This window comes from Phytophthora parasitica (genome assembly GCF_000247585.1).
Source record: "Phytophthora parasitica INRA-310 unplaced genomic scaffold supercont2.49, whole genome shotgun sequence".
In the NCBI taxonomy this organism is placed as follows: Eukaryota; Oomycota; class Peronosporomycetes; order Peronosporales; family Peronosporaceae; genus Phytophthora; species Phytophthora nicotianae.
This window is the reverse complement of record NW_008649035.1, coordinates 31,090-50,683: the sequence shown is the minus strand read 5'-3', so window position 1 is coordinate 50,683 and position 19,594 is coordinate 31,090. Positions and strand designations below refer to the sequence as shown.

General features: G+C 51.7%; 12 protein-coding genes across 16 annotated transcripts; 4 read left to right on the top strand and 8 right to left on the bottom strand.

The window, feature by feature from the left end:
• Positions 1-112: 112 nt before the first annotated feature.
• PPTG_15895 (hypothetical protein) lies at positions 113-680 on the top strand (the record flags this gene model as incomplete). Its single annotated transcript, XM_008912651.1, has 2 exons — positions 113-539; positions 616-680. 2 exons carry the CDS (start codon positions 113-115, stop codon positions 678-680), a joined length of 492 nt encoding a protein of 163 aa, XP_008910899.1.
• An 81-nt stretch (positions 681-761) lies between these two features.
• On the bottom strand, positions 762-1,753 carry PPTG_23730 (hypothetical protein; the record flags this gene model as incomplete). The annotated part of the gene is made up of 3 exons (XM_008912650.1): positions 762-826; positions 920-1,088; positions 1,751-1,753. 3 exons carry the CDS (start codon positions 1,751-1,753, stop codon positions 762-764), a joined length of 237 nt encoding a protein of 78 aa, XP_008910898.1.
• A 535-nt stretch (positions 1,754-2,288) lies between these two features.
• PPTG_15894 (hypothetical protein) lies at positions 2,289-3,674 on the top strand. The gene is made up of 2 exons (XM_008912649.1): positions 2,289-2,765; positions 2,830-3,674. The coding sequence occupies exons 1-2, from the start codon at positions 2,343-2,345 to the stop codon at positions 3,508-3,510; spliced, it is 1,104 nt and encodes a 367-aa protein (XP_008910897.1). The 5' UTR covers positions 2,289-2,342; the 3' UTR covers positions 3,511-3,674.
• On the bottom strand, positions 3,542-4,249 carry PPTG_15893 (hypothetical protein; the record flags this gene model as incomplete). The annotated part of the gene is made up of 1 exon (XM_008912648.1): positions 3,542-4,249. The coding sequence occupies one exon, from the start codon at positions 4,247-4,249 to the stop codon at positions 3,542-3,544; it is 708 nt and encodes a 235-aa protein (XP_008910896.1).
• Positions 4,250-4,704: 455 nt separating this feature from the next.
• Positions 4,705-6,388, bottom strand: PPTG_15892 (hypothetical protein; the record flags this gene model as incomplete). The annotated part of the gene is made up of 6 exons (XM_008912647.1): positions 4,705-4,764; positions 4,831-5,216; positions 5,288-5,375; positions 5,437-5,496; positions 5,569-5,688; positions 5,753-6,388. The coding sequence occupies 6 exons, from the start codon at positions 6,386-6,388 to the stop codon at positions 4,705-4,707; spliced, it is 1,350 nt and encodes a 449-aa protein (XP_008910895.1).
• Positions 6,389-6,487: 99 nt separating this feature from the next.
• PPTG_15891 (hypothetical protein) lies at positions 6,488-7,796 on the bottom strand. The gene has a single exon (XM_008912646.1). It carries the CDS (start codon positions 7,676-7,678, stop codon positions 6,569-6,571), a length of 1,110 nt encoding a protein of 369 aa, XP_008910894.1. The 5' UTR covers positions 7,679-7,796; the 3' UTR covers positions 6,488-6,568.
• A 3-nt stretch (positions 7,797-7,799) lies between these two features.
• Positions 7,800-8,523, bottom strand: PPTG_15890 (hypothetical protein; the record flags this gene model as incomplete). Its single annotated transcript, XM_008912645.1, has 3 exons — positions 7,800-8,056; positions 8,116-8,418; positions 8,475-8,523. 3 exons carry the CDS (start codon positions 8,521-8,523, stop codon positions 7,800-7,802), a joined length of 609 nt encoding a protein of 202 aa, XP_008910893.1.
• Positions 8,524-8,566: 43 nt separating this feature from the next.
• On the bottom strand, positions 8,567-12,027 carry PPTG_15889 (hypothetical protein). 3 transcript variants are annotated; one of them, XM_008912642.1, is made up of 6 exons: positions 11,523-12,027; positions 10,599-11,450; positions 9,953-10,525; positions 9,576-9,884; positions 8,956-9,504; positions 8,567-8,878 (listed from the first exon to the last, which is right to left on the bottom strand). In XM_008912642.1, exons 1-6 carry the CDS (start codon positions 12,003-12,005, stop codon positions 8,675-8,677), a joined length of 2,970 nt encoding a protein of 989 aa, XP_008910890.1. In that variant the 5' UTR covers positions 12,006-12,027; the 3' UTR covers positions 8,567-8,674. The 3 variants fall into 3 exon arrangements, with proteins under 3 accessions (XP_008910890.1, XP_008910892.1, XP_008910891.1); XM_008912644.1 differs by having other exon boundaries at positions 8,956-9,884; XM_008912643.1 differs by having other exon boundaries at positions 8,567-9,504.
• A 13-nt stretch (positions 12,028-12,040) lies between these two features.
• On the bottom strand, positions 12,041-13,617 carry PPTG_15888 (hypothetical protein). Of its 3 annotated transcripts, none has more exons than XM_008912639.1 (3): positions 13,424-13,617; positions 13,198-13,298; positions 12,041-13,122 (listed from the first exon to the last, which is right to left on the bottom strand). In XM_008912639.1, exons 1-3 carry the CDS (start codon positions 13,578-13,580, stop codon positions 12,193-12,195), a joined length of 1,188 nt encoding a protein of 395 aa, XP_008910887.1. In that variant the 5' UTR covers positions 13,581-13,617; the 3' UTR covers positions 12,041-12,192. The 3 variants fall into 3 exon arrangements, with proteins under 3 accessions (XP_008910887.1, XP_008910888.1, XP_008910889.1); XM_008912640.1 differs by having other exon boundaries at positions 13,496-13,617; XM_008912641.1 differs by having other exon boundaries at positions 13,198-13,617.
• A 1,520-nt stretch (positions 13,618-15,137) lies between these two features.
• PPTG_15887 (hypothetical protein) lies at positions 15,138-17,387 on the top strand (the record flags this gene model as incomplete). The annotated part of the gene is made up of 5 exons (XM_008912638.1): positions 15,138-15,242; positions 15,793-15,830; positions 16,346-16,799; positions 16,865-17,255; positions 17,314-17,387. The coding sequence occupies 5 exons, from the start codon at positions 15,138-15,140 to the stop codon at positions 17,385-17,387; spliced, it is 1,062 nt and encodes a 353-aa protein (XP_008910886.1).
• Positions 17,388-17,492: 105 nt separating this feature from the next.
• PPTG_15886 (hypothetical protein) lies at positions 17,493-18,791 on the top strand (the record flags this gene model as incomplete). Its single annotated transcript, XM_008912637.1, has 3 exons — positions 17,493-17,733; positions 17,805-18,422; positions 18,499-18,791. The coding sequence occupies 3 exons, from the start codon at positions 17,493-17,495 to the stop codon at positions 18,789-18,791; spliced, it is 1,152 nt and encodes a 383-aa protein (XP_008910885.1).
• A 224-nt stretch (positions 18,792-19,015) lies between these two features.
• On the bottom strand, positions 19,016-19,516 carry PPTG_15885 (hypothetical protein; the record flags this gene model as incomplete). Its single annotated transcript, XM_008912636.1, has 2 exons — positions 19,016-19,204; positions 19,280-19,516. 2 exons carry the CDS (start codon positions 19,514-19,516, stop codon positions 19,016-19,018), a joined length of 426 nt encoding a protein of 141 aa, XP_008910884.1.
• Positions 19,517-19,594: the final 78 nt, after the last annotated feature.

Here is a 19,594-nt window from a genome sequence, read left to right as displayed (position 1 = left end):
TTACGATAACACGCTGTTCCAATTGGCCAAAATTGATCTAAAACTATCCAGAAGCCACTGTAAAATGAGTGAAGGAAGCGCGCAACAGACCAGCGAAAGCGCGGCCTGCAGGATGGCTGTAGCTGACGTGGAGGCAATCCGAGATGCCTGTGTTACCAAGGAAACACGAGGGAAGTACAAGAGTAGCTTGAACGGCATTGCAAAGTGGATTCGCAAGGAGCTTGCTAAAGTCGACCACAACACGGATCGATTCTTTGACAGCAGTGGTGAACTTAATCTAATGGAGTTCACGCCTCCGTATTTTGAGCAGTTTCTTGTTTACAAAAGCCGTGGTGTGAAAGCTGGGACACTAAGTGGTTATCGGAGTGCAATTAAGGACCTGTATAGAGTGAGGCGTCTAGCTTTGCCGCCTGAATATGGAGATGGAATGAAACAGCTTTTCTCGGGAATGAAGCGCATGGAGGCTGATAGTGACCAGATTAGTAACCCGAAGACATCCGGGAAGCAGCCATTGACCTACTCGCTTTACCAGAAACTCTGTAAAGAAACTTTGGAACTTGGTGATGGAGGTTTTTCTCATCTCTTCCTAACATCCCAATGGAATTTAATGTGCAGATCAATATCTGTTCAAACCGTACAAACTCAACATTTTGTGGCTAAAGACGATGGCATTGGTGTAATATTTGTCAAGACAAAAACGAATCAGGAAGGCACTGGGCCGCGTGATCCTCGTCACGTTTACGCGAATCCGCTAAGTCCTTCTACGTGTTGGGTAACAGCGCTCGCAATTTACTTGGCGTGCCACCCGAGATTGCAACAGGGGCCACTATTCCCAGGGTCCAACCAGAAGCTTCGATTTAGTAAGGCTTTGGGTAGTCTTCTAAAACTCGATGGTTCCGCAAAAACCTATGGTACTCACTCGGTACGAAAAGGTGTCGCGACATTTGCGTGCGGTGGAAGTACTGGTGGTCCTTCAATTGTGAGTGTTTGTTTACGCTGTGGTTGGTCACTTGGTGGAGTTCAGGATCGCTATTTCCGCTACGAAGCAGCAGGAGACCAATTTTTAGGTCGCGTCGTTGCTGGGCTGCCTATAAACGATTCAAAATTTGCTACACTACCGCCACATTTTATGGCCACCGTGATAGCACAACAACATCAGTGTTGAGAACGGTTTTTCCGAGTCTTGCGGATGAACCTAATTTAAATGGCATTTTACAGTTATGTCTGGCGTCGCTGGTTTTTCACAGGGAGTATTTACAGCAGAATATGCCAACAAACCACCCTTTGCTCTCGACAATAGTATTTACGAGTGTGAGCGTTTTTCACAGCCTACAAGAACAACTTCAACTTGGGGATTCGAGCTGGATGCACCCGACAGGTATTCCGCCCTACATTGAGCTCTACAAAAAACTTGATAAGCAGCAGCAGTCTATCGACTTACTTCCTGATAAACTTGAGCAAAGAATGGAAGCGATATTGGAAAAGAAAGGTGTGGCAGCGGGTAATATAACGAGGGACCTTTTGCATGAAGAAATAAGAGCGTTATTAGAAGAGGTTGGGCTTCAAAAAGAGAAACCAGCAGCCTTATCAACTTTATCGACAGCACAAACTCGCTATTATCATACATGGGGTGGGAAATTTCACGTGCTTCCAAAAGACTTCGCCTTTCCAAGTATTGATCCGCTGGGGGCGTGGATACTGTGGTGGTTCGGCAATCCGGAGCTTAACTATCCACCATACAAGGGTATACCATCGGACGATCTGGACACGCCACAAAAGAAAGCAACACTGTCAGAGTGGTCAGTTATGATGCGGCATATCATAAACGGGATTGAAAAAGACCTTAGAAAACCGATGCCGGCCATCCGTGACGAAGTTCATGCCATCGAGCTGTTTAAGATTGGGTACAACACACTGGAGTTAAAGCCAAGCAAACGAAAACGGAGAAATGCCCAAATCAAGCTCACCACAGTACTAAGACTCATCAGGGAAGCCGGCCAGGAGCAGAGAAGTCCGGATGACATATGTGGGCGGCCACTTAGGCGCCGGAAGCGGCGCACGCGTCACAGCAATAGTACCTGTGCTACAGGGAACTCGTCAGTGCGTGATGAAGAGTAAACTTTCTAGTGCGCGACTCAGCGTTAAAATAACTGTTTTCATCCAATCAAAAGTCTTTCCCATAACGTCGGCGATTGCATCTTACGTTTTCTCAACTCAATTGAGTGTGGTGCATGACTGTAGCCATGCCACTAGTATATATGGCTACACTTGAGAAACAATGGCTACATGAAATGGGATGCATAAGCGTTGCCATTTTTTAATCATTTTCTGCATATTCTTCCATGGTGGAGCTGCGCTTCTCGGCGTCCAAAGTGGCGCTGGTCACAGGGCTGCACGACTTCGGTGATGTGACGGAAGAGGTACTTGACTGTGTGTACCAAGACCGAGAGGAGCTGCTGGCGCTCGACGCGGCCCGGCTGCGACTGCGTCTCGTGTCCAAGGACGAAGAACTGGAGCTGCTTGTCCAAAAGAGTGGAGCGACGGCGGCTCCGCAGCTTCGGGCTGCACTGCGCTGGGCAAAGGGTCGAGCAAAACCTGCACATGTGGAGGCGGCTCAAAGGCTGCTAGCGGGCGTGGACAAGCGGCTGGTCGAGGCGCAGAAGAGCAACAAACTCGCGAAAGTCGAAGCGCAGGAGGCGCGTAAGCTGCTGGCCGAGAAGATTCACACAAGTGTCGGCACTCGCAACGAGTCGCTGGCTCTAGAGGTGGGCGACACGACAGTCTAGAGTGGAGAAGATCTGACGTACTAACTGTTAACTGCTTCTGCAGGCTTATGAGCGTCAGACTGGGTCCAAAGTACGCCTCACGAATGAGCATTTCTATTTCCTCACGTTCCCACGTCCACCAGAGACTGCAGACAAAGAAATAGCTCCTGTAGACTATGCGCTGCTGGCTGGACAGAGTCAACGTTCAGTGGTTCTCAAAAGACCCCGTAGACGATCTCGTGAGACTGCTGAAACAGTAGACTTGATGGATGAGAAGGAAGAAGATGGCTACTTTTCCATCTGTGGCATGGTGGATGGCGTGGCTGATGCGTTAACCATATCAATGGACGACGAGTGGGAGTTAACTCCCGTCGTGGTAGAAGTAAAGAACCGAATGCGAGGCATCCGGAACCCTCCACCACTCTACGACCACATCCAATTAGCAGTTTACATGAAAATGCTGGGGGTCGAACATGGCGATCTGGTTCAATGTATCTATGGGGCTGACCCGCGTCCTACTATCCAAATATCACGCGTGTCGTTGGGTGTTGCGCCGCTGTGTCTTCCAGCGTCTTCAACGAGCCAAGAGCGAGATATCTGGACTGAAGTGATCGTACCTCGACTCTACACATTCACAGCGGCTGTACAAAAGCTGCGGGATAACGAACTACTGCGACTTGACTACCTCAACGGAACTGAGGAAGAGCGGCGTGAAATTCTACGAACTGAGTGTGATTTTCTGTAAAGATTTTTTCTATTCAATATGCAGATTTTCTTTACATGATGAGGCAACAGCGTTGCGTGTTCCGAGTCTTTCGCGCTTCGTTGGCTCTGTCTTCGGCCTCGATTTCATCGGCCATCGCTGTACGAGCCTCCTGGTCCCCCTGCTCTCCATTGCTCGCGCCGGGTATCACTGCACGTACTACTTTATCGCAGAAGGAGAGCTCGAACTCGGATACGGGGATGTTCGCTGCAGCTGCCGAGATGCGGTACACGGTCTTCAGGACATTGTCTCCACTCTGCGCTGACATAAGGAAACCACCGAGTAGTGTATGCTGTCGAATGAAAGCCTCATGCTTCTCGTTCGAGATGACGCGATGAGCGACAAGGTCCGTCTTGTTACCCACGAGGTACAGATTCATCTGCTTGCTACCGTTCTCGCGCGCTACTCGCAGCCAGTCCTCGACGTCACTGAAAGACTGAGCGTCCGTCACATCATAACACAACAGCGCCACATGCACACCGAAGAGATACTTGCTCAGCATCTTACTGTTGATCGTCTGGCCTCCAATATCCCACACCTGCAGCACAATTCGTTGGTCACGTGGTAGCTGCAGCTTCTTCTCGAAGAAATCGAGTCCGATGGTCTGCTTGTACACGCGAGCGAAGCCATCGTCCACGAACCGAGCGATGAGACTGGATTTGCCCACGGACCCATTTCCTAGCAGCACAAGCTTGATCGCTGGGTCTCCTCGTGCCTGCATCTTCACTTACAAACAAAAGAACAAAGTTATAAAGCCATGAAGCACAGAGAGTAACAACCTCCATCGAAGCGCTGCATTTGCTGCCTAAAATAAGTTCCACCACTTCACGGGCTGCTGCTTGCTGGTCGAGGGACTTGCTTCTTGCTCTGCTTATGTATCTTCAGTCGGAATAGCGGTAAGTGACGCAGTGCCCCCCAATCGCAGTTCATGAAACCGTGCCAGTCATCTCGCGAGCATCTATAGACAGCTCGGTCAGTTGGCTTGTCGCTCACTTCGATGCCATGGCTTACTTCCACTGCCGCCGGTTGTGATAGGTCATCGGACTATGGTGGCCTGCTCACCGCCTTCTTCCAACTGCTTGCTTTTTCACACTCCGCTGCTACGATTCTTTGCTGTATCCTTTTGCACTGTCAGTGAGTGAAGAGCTCGCTGTGCGTGGATCGGACCATACAGAATCAACTCTTGGCAGGTGTGCCTTGCGCAGTGGCGTCTTTCGGCGCAAACACTTTCTTCTTCTGTGAATCACGTATTATCATTAATTCTCCAGTACCAAAGGACTGGCCAAGACAAGTACTACGCACCCGCTCTCCCTTGTTGCCTGGCTCCTTCTTGCCACTGTTTCCTCCTTTACGACGTGGATGAGACTTCGCGTCGGTCTTACTGGAACCTTCACCGTCACCTCCATCACCACCATCTTTACCCTTTTTGGGGTTGTTGCGTCCACGGCCAGCATTTTTCTTGCCAGGCTTGGGGCCACGCTTATCAGACCCGCGTTCCGACAGAGTGTCAGCAGATGCAGTAGTTCCGTTCACCTTCGCAGCAGGTGCGGGGCAAGAATCGCTAGCCGCGATAGCAGCTTTAGTGGTCATGATACGCAACATTCCAGGCTGATTAGGCTCTGTCTTCGATTCCTTCGTCGACTCCTTCTTCGATGATGCTCTTCCACGTTGCTTGCGATTTTTGGGATCTAAAGCACAGTCCACAATGAGTACACTATTATTCGCAATGCCACCAGCTTTCGCTTGGGATTCTTTCTACCTTGAGCATTAGCCGCGTCACCAGAGTTCTTCTTCTGACGATCCCTTGAAGATTTCGATTTGTCTTTCGTCGATTTCTGCTTCGTTCCCTGTTCAAAGCACCATAATCAGCGCCTATACAACGCCCCAGGAATGAGATTGACAACTTACATCCTTCTTTCCCTTCAGTCGACGCCCATTCTTGTCAACCAACTTGCCACCAGATTTTCCCTGTAAAGGCAGTAGTATCACACAACACGTTAGATAGCATTCCTACACGTAACTAAGTAGTAACCAACGCACTTTGCCCTTGTCGCGACTGTGAATCTTTCGCTCGTTCAAATACTTGACCAACGCAGCCACTGGCTTCTCCACCGTCTCACCTTCCGCTATATCCACAAGCGCCTCAGCACTCGGAAGTTTCTGCAACAATACCAGTTATTTCTCCCTCTCTGGATCTTATAACAACAGACAACAGTCCACTCACGTCTTTGGGCTTGGCCAGCTCCTCCAGGAACGCAATGTACTCTGGATCACGGTCGATCGTCCCAACTTTTGCGTCTTTGCGCTGCTTCTCGCGTGGAACTTTTTGGAAAGGAGCGAACTCAACGTCCAGCGGTTTGACCCCGTCCTTATCTTTCGTCTCTGGGTAGAAGAATTGCCCGTGTAGCGATGCAATGAGCTTGCGCGCCCTCTCTGGTTCCTTCTTCATGTCCACGTAGAGACGTGCGGGCGTCGGTGGGCGGTTGTTGCTGCGTTTACGGCCAGGAACGAAGCGCCAGATCAACTCGTCCTCCACCCCATGCGAATGCAGCAGCCCACGTGCTTCCTGCTCCGAAGCCGTCGGGGGAATATTGCGCACTACCAGCTTCTTCAGCACCGTCGTTACGGCACGCGTGGGTCTAGCGGACGTGGTAACGGCCGACGACGAAGCAGAGGACGACCCCCCACCGCCCCCACGTCCTCCGCCGCGCTTGTTTCCACTATTGCCTCGCTCACGCTTCTTAGGCTTCGTGCTCGAGCTGTCATTGCCTGCGCCGCTGCTACTACTGCGATCGCGGTCACCTCCTCGACCCCCGCGTCCGCGGCCTTTGCCTGAACCGCGGCGAGGCGGTGGTGACATGATGGCTAGAGCTTGCAATAGCCTTCTGACTGCTTTGGTCCTAGAGACTGTCTCTTGTACAGTTATAAGACACCTCAAATTTTAAGCGAATGAGAGGGCTGGAAATTAAACGCGTCAAAATTGAAGATACAATATTCTATTCTACTGAAGTGTGCAGTATATGAACTTGGCCTCACTCGTTCACTTCAGGACAACAAACTCAATGCCAGTCATTGTGATGTTTGGCCGCATGGGAGGTGACTCGAAGATGTCCCTGAGGGCGCCGAATTCGTTCAGTTGCGCGTCTCGACACCACGTGCATTGCCAGTGGTGCGTTGCGTGGGTCTTGTTGGTGAACTCGCCTTTCGGGAATCTCTGCAGCCATGCACAGGCTTCTTTTGCTGCATCATCATGACGCTGTCGACATGCTGTCTTCATGGGCTCGATGTTCCAATATGCTACCTCAGGGTAGAAATACTCGGACGTGAAGACGACCATGTCCGATCCTTTCAAGTTGAAGGTTGAATTTGGAGATAAATACGTCTGCTTGACCATGCGAGGGCCTGTGAGCTCCACCGCATCGCTTTTGAGGCGTTCCCGGTCGAATTTCTTCTTGATATTGTCTAGTACACTCAGCCAGAAGGGGTGCCTTGGTGCAGATGCCATCAAAGCGTTGCACAGTGCAGCAGAATCGGATTTCTCCAGCAATACTGAGTGCACAAGTGGCTCGGAGCTGAGGAATAGATTATTCTCTCGGTGCAAGTCGTCAAAAGGCTGCAAACACTCGAAATCCGCGTCGACGTACAGTCCTCCTACCTGGTGCAGCAACGCATAACGTGCCATATCCGCTAGACTCACTTTCCTGACAGCTTTGGCCACATGTAGGTACTGTGGATAGAGTAGCTCAAATAAGCGGAGGTTGTCTGCGTCGGTCCAGAAGACGTAGGTCCATGTCGGGTGAAATTCCACCCAGCTCTTCATCCACGGATGGAATCGCGTGGGGATTCGGTAAACGGACTTCCACGACTGGTGGATGAGGCGAGGGATCATGACATTGTCGGTGCTGGAGTCTTTTACCTCTGCTGTATCATAATCTGTGCTCTGCGATCTCTCCGTCACTGTTGTGGTGAGTATATGCGGCGACTGAAGACCCTTGAGGCGAGCGGGGATACCAATCCGAGACGACACGACGAGGACGCTCACGACAGACAGCGAGATGAGCGTGGTGAAGACGCATCGAAAGCGGGACGTAGATGTCCATGCGGGTGCACGCGTATGGGACTGAGACCCTCGCACTTCGGGCGGCGGCATGTTGTTAGTCGATTGCAGTGCGGACTATCCATGCTTTGAAATGCACGGGCGGGAGGGTCTTCTATTGAGGTTACTAAGTATACTAAAAGCAAGTGAAGACCACTTCAACTTGATCGTTGAGTTAGGATTTTGTGGGCGATCCAAGGTTGAACTCCTCGAGCCTTCGCATCATGGGCAACGAGCCACCGTCGCTCTCGAAGCTCGTGTTAGTGATCTCGATGCGCTCTCGCATCTTGTCCAGCGTCTCCTTGAGCATGTCACCGAACTCTTGAGCCATCTCTTCCATCTTGGCCTTGAGCTCCTGAATCTCCAGGTTCTTGGCGGCGATGATACGGTCCTTCTCGTGCTTCATCTCTTCAAAGTTGACTCGTGCCAGCTCTATACCAATATCAGAGAGCTGTTAAAGCATTTTTCACTAAGGCTCTCAAACGACGTACCAAGTTGGTCCCGGAGCTCCGTGTTGGTGTTCTCCAGAGTGTTGACCCGATTCAGCAGTTCCTCCTGCATACTCTTGTACTGCCGTGTCATGTCCTGCGTTATGCCGAACGTCTCCTTTCGTTCCCGTTCAAAGTCTTTTTGCAAGTCCGCCACTCGCTCTTGCAGCTCTCGCTTGGACTCGAGCGTCTTGACTGTGATCTCGTGGCGCTCTGCTAGTTGCATCTGCAGTGACCGATTCGCGGACTGGAAAAGCTTCGCCTGTTCTTCCGCAGTGAGTACACCACCATTCTCAGCGCCATCGTCTGTCGACGATTAGCATTAGCTTTGTGTGTATAAAGAGCACCGGAAGCAAGCGTACCTTTCTTCTCTTTGGCCTTCTTGGCTTTCTTCTCCTTCTTTGGCCCCATCGCGATGCAAAAGACGAAATGAAACACACGAAACGAACGACTTTGGCCGTGCTTTATAAAAATATGGGGCATTAATTGGCATCGAACACACGTGACGCTTATAAAACTTCTAGGACAAACTACAGTATACCACAACTCACTTCGCTCTTGCTCACGACCGATCTCTCCTGGACTTGATCTGTCGCTTTGGTTTGCCAAGCTCGCACTGATTCACTTGCTTAGCAAACCGCAGTGAGCACAGACTCTCGCTTGCCGATTCAAGTGTTGGAGACAAGTTAACCATCATCAAAGTCTTGCCATCCCCCGAAAGGCTGCTCTGGAGTAAATACGTCAACTTGGAATTTCGGAACGGAATCTACAACAAGTACAGAAAAAATCAAACAAAATGAGCGAGTCGCGTAATGAGAGCCTCCTTCAACCTGAAAAACTTACGTGAGAAGCCTTGTTTCCGATAGCATTGAAGACATCGGCCAAACAGCTCAGACTCTTGTTAATGGCTTGGGTCTCCTTCAATCGATCACCGGAGACATTTGATCGTGAAGCTCGCTCACTGCCTGCCAAGTCGACAAGATTCAACTGACCCTTCAGCATTACTCCATCCTTTTCGTTCACTCCTTGTAAGTGCAGAGTGAATACGCTATGGGACCGTGACGACTGCGCGTTCATGTCTGTACAAGCCACACTTCGGGCTCTACTGGCTCGCTCCATTAGAACTTCGACTTGATCTATCGCGGTAACGTCCACCATTGTCAGTCCTGGAACATACACGCCTCCTTTGGCATCTTTCTTGATGCCGAGTCTGTCGTCGCTGCTGCGCTTTGTGGCGAGTAAATCCTTCAAACTTTCGTTGTAGATTTCCAGGAATGAAACCTTCGTGACGTAGTTCCATCCCTGCTCTTTCAACGTCTCACACTCTTGGAGAATCATCTCGATGGCTCGTGGGATGATACCCCGCATCTGACCATTGCCACTTCCTTGCATCTATTAAATCAAACACAATATCATGTTAACTATTGCCAGTCCCTATTAATCATCAAACAAGGACACTTTACCGTGTGGGTTTTCCCGGAGCCAGTCTGGCCGTAGGAAAACAGACAAACATGGTACCCATCCAGAGAGGACTGGACGAACTCTGACACCTGCTCGAAGACTGCGTCTTGTCCGGCGGATGGAGGAAACACTTTGTCGAACGTAAAAGCAAAAGTATCAGGCTCGGAAAGGTTCTTTCCTGGACGACGCAGCTTCAAGCTTTCACCGTCGAAGTCGCATGAAATTACTGGAGTCGTTGTGTTCAGGTCGCAATGATCCGAGGGCAGGAACGGTCGAGTCCTAGCGAACACTCGGACATTTCCACGCAGTTCCTACGGATAGAGGCAATAAAACATTTAGATCATATCAACCTTGCAATGCACTAGAACAGCGGCCTTACCTGGATAGTATTGTGCATTGCTCTCCTCATCTTGTCGCCTTGCTTCACTTTCTCTTGCAGTTCCAGAATCAAACTATCCTTCTGGGCGATCGATTGGGCCCCCTGGTTGGTCAACTCAGTTAGACGCCGACGTAGAATGTCGGCCTCGCGTTTCACCTTGCACAGCTCTTCAACATCTCCATCTCGAACCGTGGAAGCTCGTGTCCGCAGCGTCTGGACTTCGCTCTCCAAGCTCACCTTCTCCTCCTGCAACCTGTCGATCTGACTCCTGAAGTTTTCTCTCTCTTGACGAAACCTCTCTTCCAGAATTTCAATTTGCATGTTATGCTGCTCCTTGGAGTCCACACCGGCAGACTGAAGTCGCTTCATCTCTGCTTTCACCGCTTCCATCTGAGCATTTACAGCGATATGTTCTGTCCGAAGTTCGCGTACTTGATCCTCGAGCATTTGTCGAACACCCCCCTCCACTCCAACCTTCTGCAAATTCTCTTGCAGATCACTATCTAACACCTTCATTCGAGCGCAAACTTGCTGCTCGCTCTGCTCAGCCTCCTTTCGGGCTTTGATTTCCAGCTACAGGTCATACAATTCACAATTAATAAGGCAACCCCATAGCACACATACAGCATGTAGCATTATTACATACCTCCAACTGATTGCGAAGATCACGCACTGTAGTTGAACTGGAAGACTCCTGTCGCTCGAGATTGCGAATAGTAGTTTGTAGTCGCTCCACCTTATCCGCCAGCTCCTTCTTGTCCGCTTCAACCTTCGTGCTCGTAGACGCGTTAAACTTTTGGATTTCAGTCAAACTCTTGACGAGATTTGACACTTCTCCATCCTTCTGTTGCAGCTTTTCCTTCAGTTCTGCCACCTCTTTCTCCGCACTGCTCACACGAGTCTCCAAAGCCTGATTCTTCGCCTCGAGAGTGCACTTCTCCATCTCCGTCCTCGTGCGTCGTTCCCGTTCATCGTTAAGGTTGTTTGCTGCATTGATAGACTTATCCGTGTAATTATCCAGATCCTTCTGCACCAAAACCAGTTCCTCCCGGGTCTTGCTAAGCTGCTCCTGCATCTTCTCCATCTCAGCCTGCTTGCGTTTATCGTCGTCGTGGCCTTTCTTCTCATAGGACAGTTCCAGTTCATGCTTCATCTCCTCAAACCGCCGAGACTCGTCCGTCATTCGTGCTTCATGTGCCTTCAGATCCAGTTTCAACTGCTCATTCGCTTTCTGAGTCTCTTCAAGCTGGATCTCAAGCTTCGCAGCGTTATCTCGAAGTACTGCATTGCTGCGTACAACCTCCTGCTCTGATGCACGGATTCGTGCGACACTTTTCTGCAGGATTTCATGCTGATGTCGTAGCTGTCTCAGTTCAATGTCTGACTGGTCCTTGCTCCTCGCCGAGTGCTGTAACACAGCCAGTCTCCGCTCTAGCGTCGCCTTCTCAGCAGTTAATTTGTTATCCATCGCTGTGCATTCTTTGCTGAAGTCTTGAATCTGTCAACAATAACAGCAACTTGTCAGTATCAAAGCTCCTCAATCATTCTTAATGCAGCACCCACTGTATACCTTAGCCACGATGTCACGCACGCCGGCCTTGAGCTGTTTGATGTAGTTAATCTGCTCCTCCTTTCGCGCTTTGACTGCGAACTTGTTGGTCTTGTGTTTGAACGCCAGCAGCTGCTCAAGCGTCGCCATCATCTCCTGACTGAAGCTCTGCTTGAATGTCTCCAGTATGTGGACGTCCAAATCAATGGGCGCTGCGATCTCCATTGCATCTACCGCTACTCTGCCTCCGATCAGCGTCCTGTCATGTACATTACTCTCCAGCTTGGTCTTGATACTCGTAGCGCTGGTGGCGGGTGTCGGCAGCTGCGAGATCGACGGCCCTTTAAACCCGAATCGACGAGCGCTGGACGGTGGTGCAGCGACAACAGTAGGCCTCGGCACCTTCGCAGGAGGTGGGCACTCCGTTGCCGCGTACGAGAGACTCGAGACGCCGCTGCTGCGTGTGGGCAGCTCGGCTCCCTTCCTGCTCCGCTTGGTGCCCATTATCGCTTTTTCTTTCTTGGTTTGAAAATTTAAACTGGGCCTTTGTATTGGAAATAAACGGGTCGATACGGTACAGTTCCCGCTTTTGAATTTGAAATTGCTTTCATTTGATCAGAAAGGTACGACTTGTATTGGTAATAAATCGACAGAACATGTTTGCCAAGCCCCGCAACCTCCAGCGACTTCCTTAGTGCAGATCCCAGCGCCAGACCGTCGCGTCGTCCGAGCAGGTGATGATAGTGCGGCCGCTCTTGCTGAAACACACTTGGCGCACCGTGCTCTTGCAGCTGTTGTGTGTCAGCTTGCAGACCGAGCGCTCCTGCTCGGCGTCCAGGTCAAAGACGCTTACAACGCCCTTCTTGTTGCCCACGGCCATGACCTCCAGTTGCGAATCGAGGCCGAACTTCATGAACCACAGATCCGCATCCTTGTAGTGATACTCACGCAGCACCATCACAGCGTCCTTCCCTCGCGACGGGTTAGGCTTCCAGAAGATCACCTTGTTGCCCGTCGACTTGGACAAGATCAAGTCGCCCACCATACGCACGCAGTCCACATAATCTGCGTGCACCTTGCTGGTGCAGAACGCTGGGAACTGAATGAACTTGGTGTCAAACGGACGGTCCTTCGGGCGAGGCTCCGTGTATGATTTCTTGATGGCTGTCTGGACGACCTCGTCCTCCAAGTCCCAAATCTTGACCGTGTTGTCCATACCGGACGACACAAAGCACGAGCCCTTCAAGTGGATATCCAGGCTCAGCACGTCGTCACGGTGGCCCATGTGACCGGCAAAAATCGCAACACACACGCCCGTGAGCGAGTTCCAAAGACGAATAGACTCGTCCTTGCCAGCCGAGAGCAGTAGGCTGGGGTCGACCGGGTGGAATTTCAGTTCGTTGACTGAGTTACCGTGTCCAGACAGTACAATCACCACTGACTGAGTGATGCAGTTGATCACCTTAATGTGGCCGCGGAAGCCCGCAGCCGCGAGCAGTGGTGAGCCGGTAAGTACGTCGACAGTCCACGCCGCCGTAAAATACTGCTCCTCCTGATCGCCGTCGCAATACACCTGGATCACGTCTAGTCCTCCATTCTCCAGGCACTCGTACACCGTCAACTGTAAAATGCACACAACAGCAAGAGTCAGTCAGTAAGCGTATACGAGGTGGTTGTAGCTGGAGGTGCTGCATACTCGGTTGCCACCAGCCACAGCAAACATGCGCTCGTAGATGGGCAGGACATCACAGAACGTGACACAGTAGAGGGCATTCCCGTGATCTTCTCGGGCGTAGGCTACGCAGCAAATGCGCACAACGACAACAGCATCACCGTATCAGTAATTGCGCCAAACCAGTCAAACCAAATCAATCGATGAGCGTTATCTAACGCCTCGTTAACTGCTCCTGTCGGTCACGCACAAGAAAACTTGTAGCCTTTCTTGCGAAGACGCGGGAGGAGCGACGTCGGCGTGATATCGTCCGCCGCCGCACCGTCTAGTGGCGCCGGATTGCTTGGAAACACTACAGACTCGCCCATGTCCTGCTTTTCTACAAGTGCAGCGGAAAAGTTGATCATGTGGTGCACATCAATTTTGTATTTACACTAATGATACACCAACTGAGGTCCGCTCCGAACAGGGATCATAACCCGAAACTCGGCTTGTGATCGGGCAATTGATCTCCAAATATTTCCGATGTTGTAACCCAGTGTAACCAATGCGATCCGATTTCGAGCCCTTAAAAGGATTGTCGGGCCGCGTGGTGGCGAGAAATCGCCGCCGGATACCATGCTCGCCCAAAAGGAGAATATGACCAGAAGCTACAACTTATAAGCAACATTCTACACTTTTCAGTTTAGTTTGTCACATGCTTCGGCTAGAGCAAAAGAGACAAGATAAAAAAACTTTATTTTATGTTGTGTTTTGCCTGCTGCACTCTATCGGTCGGCCGTATTAACGCAAGACGACTGTAGTAGGAGTTTAAAACACGCATGCAGCATGCTAAGTCTGTCCCTTTATTTTTTACGCTTGCAATGCTATGCATATAGCAAAGAGAGGAAAATATAAGATAAGTTTTTATAGTATTTTTCATCCGTTGCGCTCTATGAGCAGGTCGCGATCCGGTTAGGAACGGCCAGCTCTCAATGCCGGACAAGAACGTCCCACAGGATCGCTCTTAACTGGATCGAAATCAAACCACTGGCTTCTGACTGGGTCAATCTGGGTTCATCTATTTCCGATCTTGTAGCCCGTATGATGTAGGGATTTTCACCTGAGTGTTCGTAGCTTGAGCAACTTGAATGTGGCTGTGGTGGAGTGGGGTCGCAAATCACGTTGCGATCCACTCTGACACACAGTGCCCTGGACTGCTGACTAACGGAGGGGGTACTCCGATAACCGTGGGGTTGCTGAGGGCTCACGTTGTGTACCCATCGGCGGGGCTGGTTACACTCCTCTGGTGGACTTGATGGGAAGCTTGGCCTGGGTTGGTTCCGTCTTGGCGGGACGCAGGATGGTGGGGTTGCGTAGCGTGGATACTCTTCAGGCTACGCGCCACGTAGGTCGTCGATGTTGATCGACTTGGGGTGTGGTTGTTCCTTTGCGGGGGGTTCCTTGTTCCTTTACTTGCGAGGCTTGACCGCTTCCTATAGCGGGGGAAGTTGAGGGCGAGAGTGGAGACGATCGACCGGCCAAGCTGCAAACTCCGGCGACTGACACGTGTCCTTGGTAAAATTAACTTGATAACTGTATGGGCCAATATACTTCCCGCTACAGCTTCCCAACCTTGAACCGAAGACACTTGTTCCTGATAAGGTAAGTTCCACTCTGTTATTCCCTTAAGTTCTAGCGGTCCAATACCTTCTGCCCATCCTATAGATGCCCTTTCTATCCCTTCTGTAGCCTGGTCGCGTGGTACTTACCATGGGTACAAATCAGTTGATGTGAAACGGTTGGCGGGAACCCGGGTTCCCCCAAATAAAACTGAAAAAAATCCGGATTATTTATTTTTATTCGAATGTAGGTGGTTGCAGAGTTTTCATCTTCCACTTGGACGAAGCGAGCACTAACAATGGCCCCACGCCGAAGTGGAGGCTCACAAACGACCATACCCCCGCGAAGTCCCAGGAAAGTGCATGATCGAGATGAGGCCGCGTATCTACGAGCAGTCGCTAAACTTGGACTGGAGACCGCCAAACAGCTACGTGCGGACTGGGATTCGTGGGACACTGGGTATGGTGGTAAGGAGTGGAGCCAATCTGAAAACGTCGTGTTGCTACCTACCCGTTTTTCGAGCAATGGGGAACTGTATTTCACAAGTACATTACTGTACCTCCAGCGGGTTACACCTCCAATTACCTCTTTGAAATAGACCAAGGTATCTGTACAGCTCGAAAAACGGTGCAAACTCCAAATGACGAGGTTATCACGTTTAATATGGTCAAATGTACGAGCATCGAAACTGTTCGTAAGGCATTTATCACGGAGCTTTTTGGTCCAAACTATATTGGAAGCTTCAATCCACAGTGTGCACCTACCTCGCAAGCCAGCGCAAGATCTGTCGGACAAAAAGATGAAGTCCTTATCGGCAAAATATTTTTCGATCCCGCAACAACACCTTACCGACTACCCGGCAGTACCTGATTCCATCATTGACGCTCCTGATTTGGGGGCTGCAGCTAGTGACGCCGAAAGGACGCCCAAGTTCCAGTCGAAGCGCAAGCCAGGCTGACCAAAGAAGAAGAAGACCACCTTGAAACCTAACCAACCTTCCATTCTACAGTTTTTTAGTACGGCACAAAAGCCTTCTTCCAGCTAACAACCGGCCTGTAGGTGGCTTTGGACAAAGCACTTGAGATTCATTTGCTTATACTTTTTATACCATGATACCCGTAACTCCAATAAAAATTTTCCTACTGTAGAAGGGTATTACCGGTACTTTTCCCAGCTGGCGGGGCAGGATGGGAACCCGGGTTCACGCCAAACGTTTCATGTGTCCACCGTAGATCGAATCCTTGGAGGTAGATCGCGTGTCTAAATGATTGCACCATGTCGATCCACTCCGCTGATTACGTAATCTTCACGGATGATGACGTAACCACTGATGCGCCGTCGTCGACCATGAGTCTCAGAACTGGATCGAGTCACATCCCATCAATCAGCCTTTTGTTCCCAGAAGCCAACTGTCACTTCACCACAATCGTCCTCTGAGTGAGAGTCCACAACACCAACTGTCGGGCTTCACTCACTGATCTTCGCCTCTCACAGCAGCCTCTCGCCTTCGTCGTCGCTCGCCTTCGGTGTTAGCACAGCCACGTCGCTAATTCACATCCCCCGAAGATAGCAGCGCTTTCGTCGACCTCACGTCTTCGCCTTGCTCTTCTCCTCGCTCTGCCGCGCGTGGAGGCCCAATCACCGTGTCGACCGTCGAGTTGGCGGATCCTTCGCTAGACCTTGCTGGTGTGCGGGCCTCGTTGAGCGCGTTGCAGCAGGCCATCGACCAGACCGAGGCACTGCGCGAGCTTCGCTCGGATCACGAGGTTCTGCGCCGCAAGTTTCTGGCTACACGACGTCGCGCGGAGGACCTGGATCGTCAGCTTGTTGACGCGGCTGAGGCTGCGTCGCCCTTCGTGCTCTTTTGCCAGCGCAAGTACGAAGTGGTCCATCACCAGCTGAAATCCACTCGGACGGAGCTCGCCGAGTGCCTGAGTGCGCTGCAGGAGCGTCTCGATATCTCCCGCGAGCTCGAAGCTTGCCGTCTTCGGTATCATGATTTGCAGCTCCGCTACAACGAAGCGGTGTCTGAGTTTCAAGATTGGATCTCCAGTTTGGAGGCACAGCTGGCTGCTGCCTCTTCCTTTAGTTTGATCGCCCGCCCGATACAGCTCGCCGCCTAGCAGATCTGGAGTCCCAGCTCGCGCGGTCCCAATCTGACTTGCAAGTCGCGCGTGATCGCCAGTCTTCTCCCGTTTCGGAGCTTCATGAATCAGCTACGTCTCACAAGGCTGCTCAAGCGAAACTAGATCGCCTCGAGGCCACGATCGAGCGTAAGACTCGTCGCTTCCGCACCTTGCGTGACAACTATGAGCGTCGCTTGAAGGTTGCCGACAACACGATCGCCACACATTCCGCCGAGCTTGATCGTTTGCAGGATCGGGTATCGACACCGGATCGGGATCTCCTGCAGGCTTCTCAGCGCGTCCGTGCGGCGATCTCTCAGCGTGATCAAGCCGGGGCAGAGCGTATCGCCACCCGTGAGTACCATCCACGTACTTTTGTCGACATCGTACTAATTCGCATCTTGTGTCACAGAAGATCGTGACTCAGCGGCTCGCGATACTATCACCCGGCTGGAAAAACGGATTAACCAAGTCGAGAAGTCTTAGAGGTCCCGTCAGGATCTCGAGCTCGCGCTCGCCGCGCTTCAGCAGGAGAGAGACGGTCTGGTAGTCCAAAGAAATGAATTGCTCGGCCAGCTTGGCGAGCGTTTCATGGAGGTCACCGATCTGCGGGCTGAGCGGGACCAGGCGCAAGAGAGATTGTCCAGCATGGCGTCTCTTCTCCCTGCTGCTTTGGGCCACAAACGAGCACGTTCCGAGTCCGATTCTCCAGCCCAGTCTGCTCGCGTCTCCAAGGCCGCTCGATCAACTTCAGGTCCCTTCCCGGCTGGCGCTCTGAGTCAGAGCGATGCGTCTAGATCTTCGATCGAAGTATTGTCTGCAGTGGCTGTCGGTCAGAAGTCTGAGAGGGCCGGCATCGTCTCCTCCGTTCGCTGGCCCTCCTGATCATTTTCCTCGAATCAGCTCATTCGACCGCCAAGGGTGCTTCGTCTTCGCCTGCAGCTTTCGATGCGGGCGCCCATTCCGACGGTGGCGAGACCTCTTCCGGCAAATCCAGTTCTACTCACGTTTTTGACTCGGATGCCGCAGGAAGCGACAGTGGTTCAGTGGAGTTGAGTCGCGGTAGGGACCAGCTCGGAATGCCATCCGGTCCACTATCGGACATTGAACTGGCGGATTTACCGCGTACCACATTTCCCCGGTCGGAGTGCATCCCCAGTTATCGTGATCGTCGTAGCTTTCGCAGCCACGATATCGCCCCCTGGTCTGCGCAGGATATTCGTCAGACAAACATCGTGGAGATGGACGCGGATCTGCTGTTTCATCATTTTGCCAAGCCGATGGAATGGCAAATCCCTCTTCGCGACCCCGTGCCTCCGCTTGGAGAATGGCGAAACGATCTAGTGGACGAGAGCAACGTACGCAACTTGATCGAGTCTGCTCCGTGGGAAATCCTTGCTGCCAAGATCGATCCTCTCACGTTCCGCGATCGAGGCTGGTTCCGACACATGATGCGAATCTACGCTTCTTACGAGGATGAGCATCTTTCGGGCTTATTGGGACTCTACCCACGCCTTTCCGGTGAGAATCGTCAAGCGTCGGGCTAGTCGGTACCTGGAAGCCTTCTACACGGATCGCAAGCAACGTTGATCTAGAGCCGGCGCCCGGTGGAAATCGTTCCTCCAACAGGTGCTGATCGGCTTGCTCCGAGGTTACTGCGACCTTGACCTGTTGCTGGATCCCTTCTTCCTGCATTTCCCTCGACCTGGCGAGGCAGGTGCCTGGTATCCTGGGATCGAGGACGGAGCCGATCCTGATGATCTACTGGAGGCGTTGACCATCACGGACGTGGCCGATCGCTGGCGCAATCACTATCGCGAGGTACCAGGGGATCACCCGGCGCTTGGGATCGCTCGCTTGCCTGGCAAGTTCGTGCCCTCCTCTTCCTGATTACGTCCTGCCGTTATGTGTTGAATAGCAACTTGTAGGTTTCAGCGCTCGTCGAGAAGACCCAGTCCGATCTAGTCCGACTTAGTCCATCCGTATCTTCTTCCATTCTTCCGGAATTTCGAGGATGTATTGCCTAGGTTTTCCGGCCTATTCAGGCCCACGGCACTCCATATGTACCACCTCCTCCTTGAAATCTGCAGCCTTCCTGCAGATCCTTCTTCCTCTCACTTCTCGACAGTGGCCAACCCACCGCAGATGTTCCACCGCTTACTCCTCATGCGACTGCATCGCTTCGAACCGGTTGCGATCTGTCTGTCCTCGGGCAGCAGGCCTTCGTCGAAGTCTACGCGATCTGCTTCGCGGTTCGTCAGCGTAGATGTCGGGCGCACTGGGTAGCTCTTCACCAGCTTTAGCTTTGACACATGGACGATCGGGAATAATCAGTACTCTGCGCCGGCGGTTTCCAGCCGTACAGCGTATTGATCGACCGTCTCCGCAACTCTGAATGGACCATGCCACATATGCGCGAGCTTGCGAGCGTAGCCTTCCTTAACTTGATCTAGGTATAACCATACTCGATCTCCATCCTTTATGTCATACGAACTGACGTCTTCGTTGTGTTGATCTGCTCTCCCTTCGATCGCGTCGCGCAGTGCCTCGTTGACTAGCTTGTGTGTCTGCTGGTACTGTTGCTGGACGTTATATCTTCGCTGACGTGGCTCCATGTCCCGGCGCCGAGTGTTCCCAAGCGACAGTGTCGCTTCTAGCGTAGATCGAGCGTCCCATCCATGGACCAAATAGAA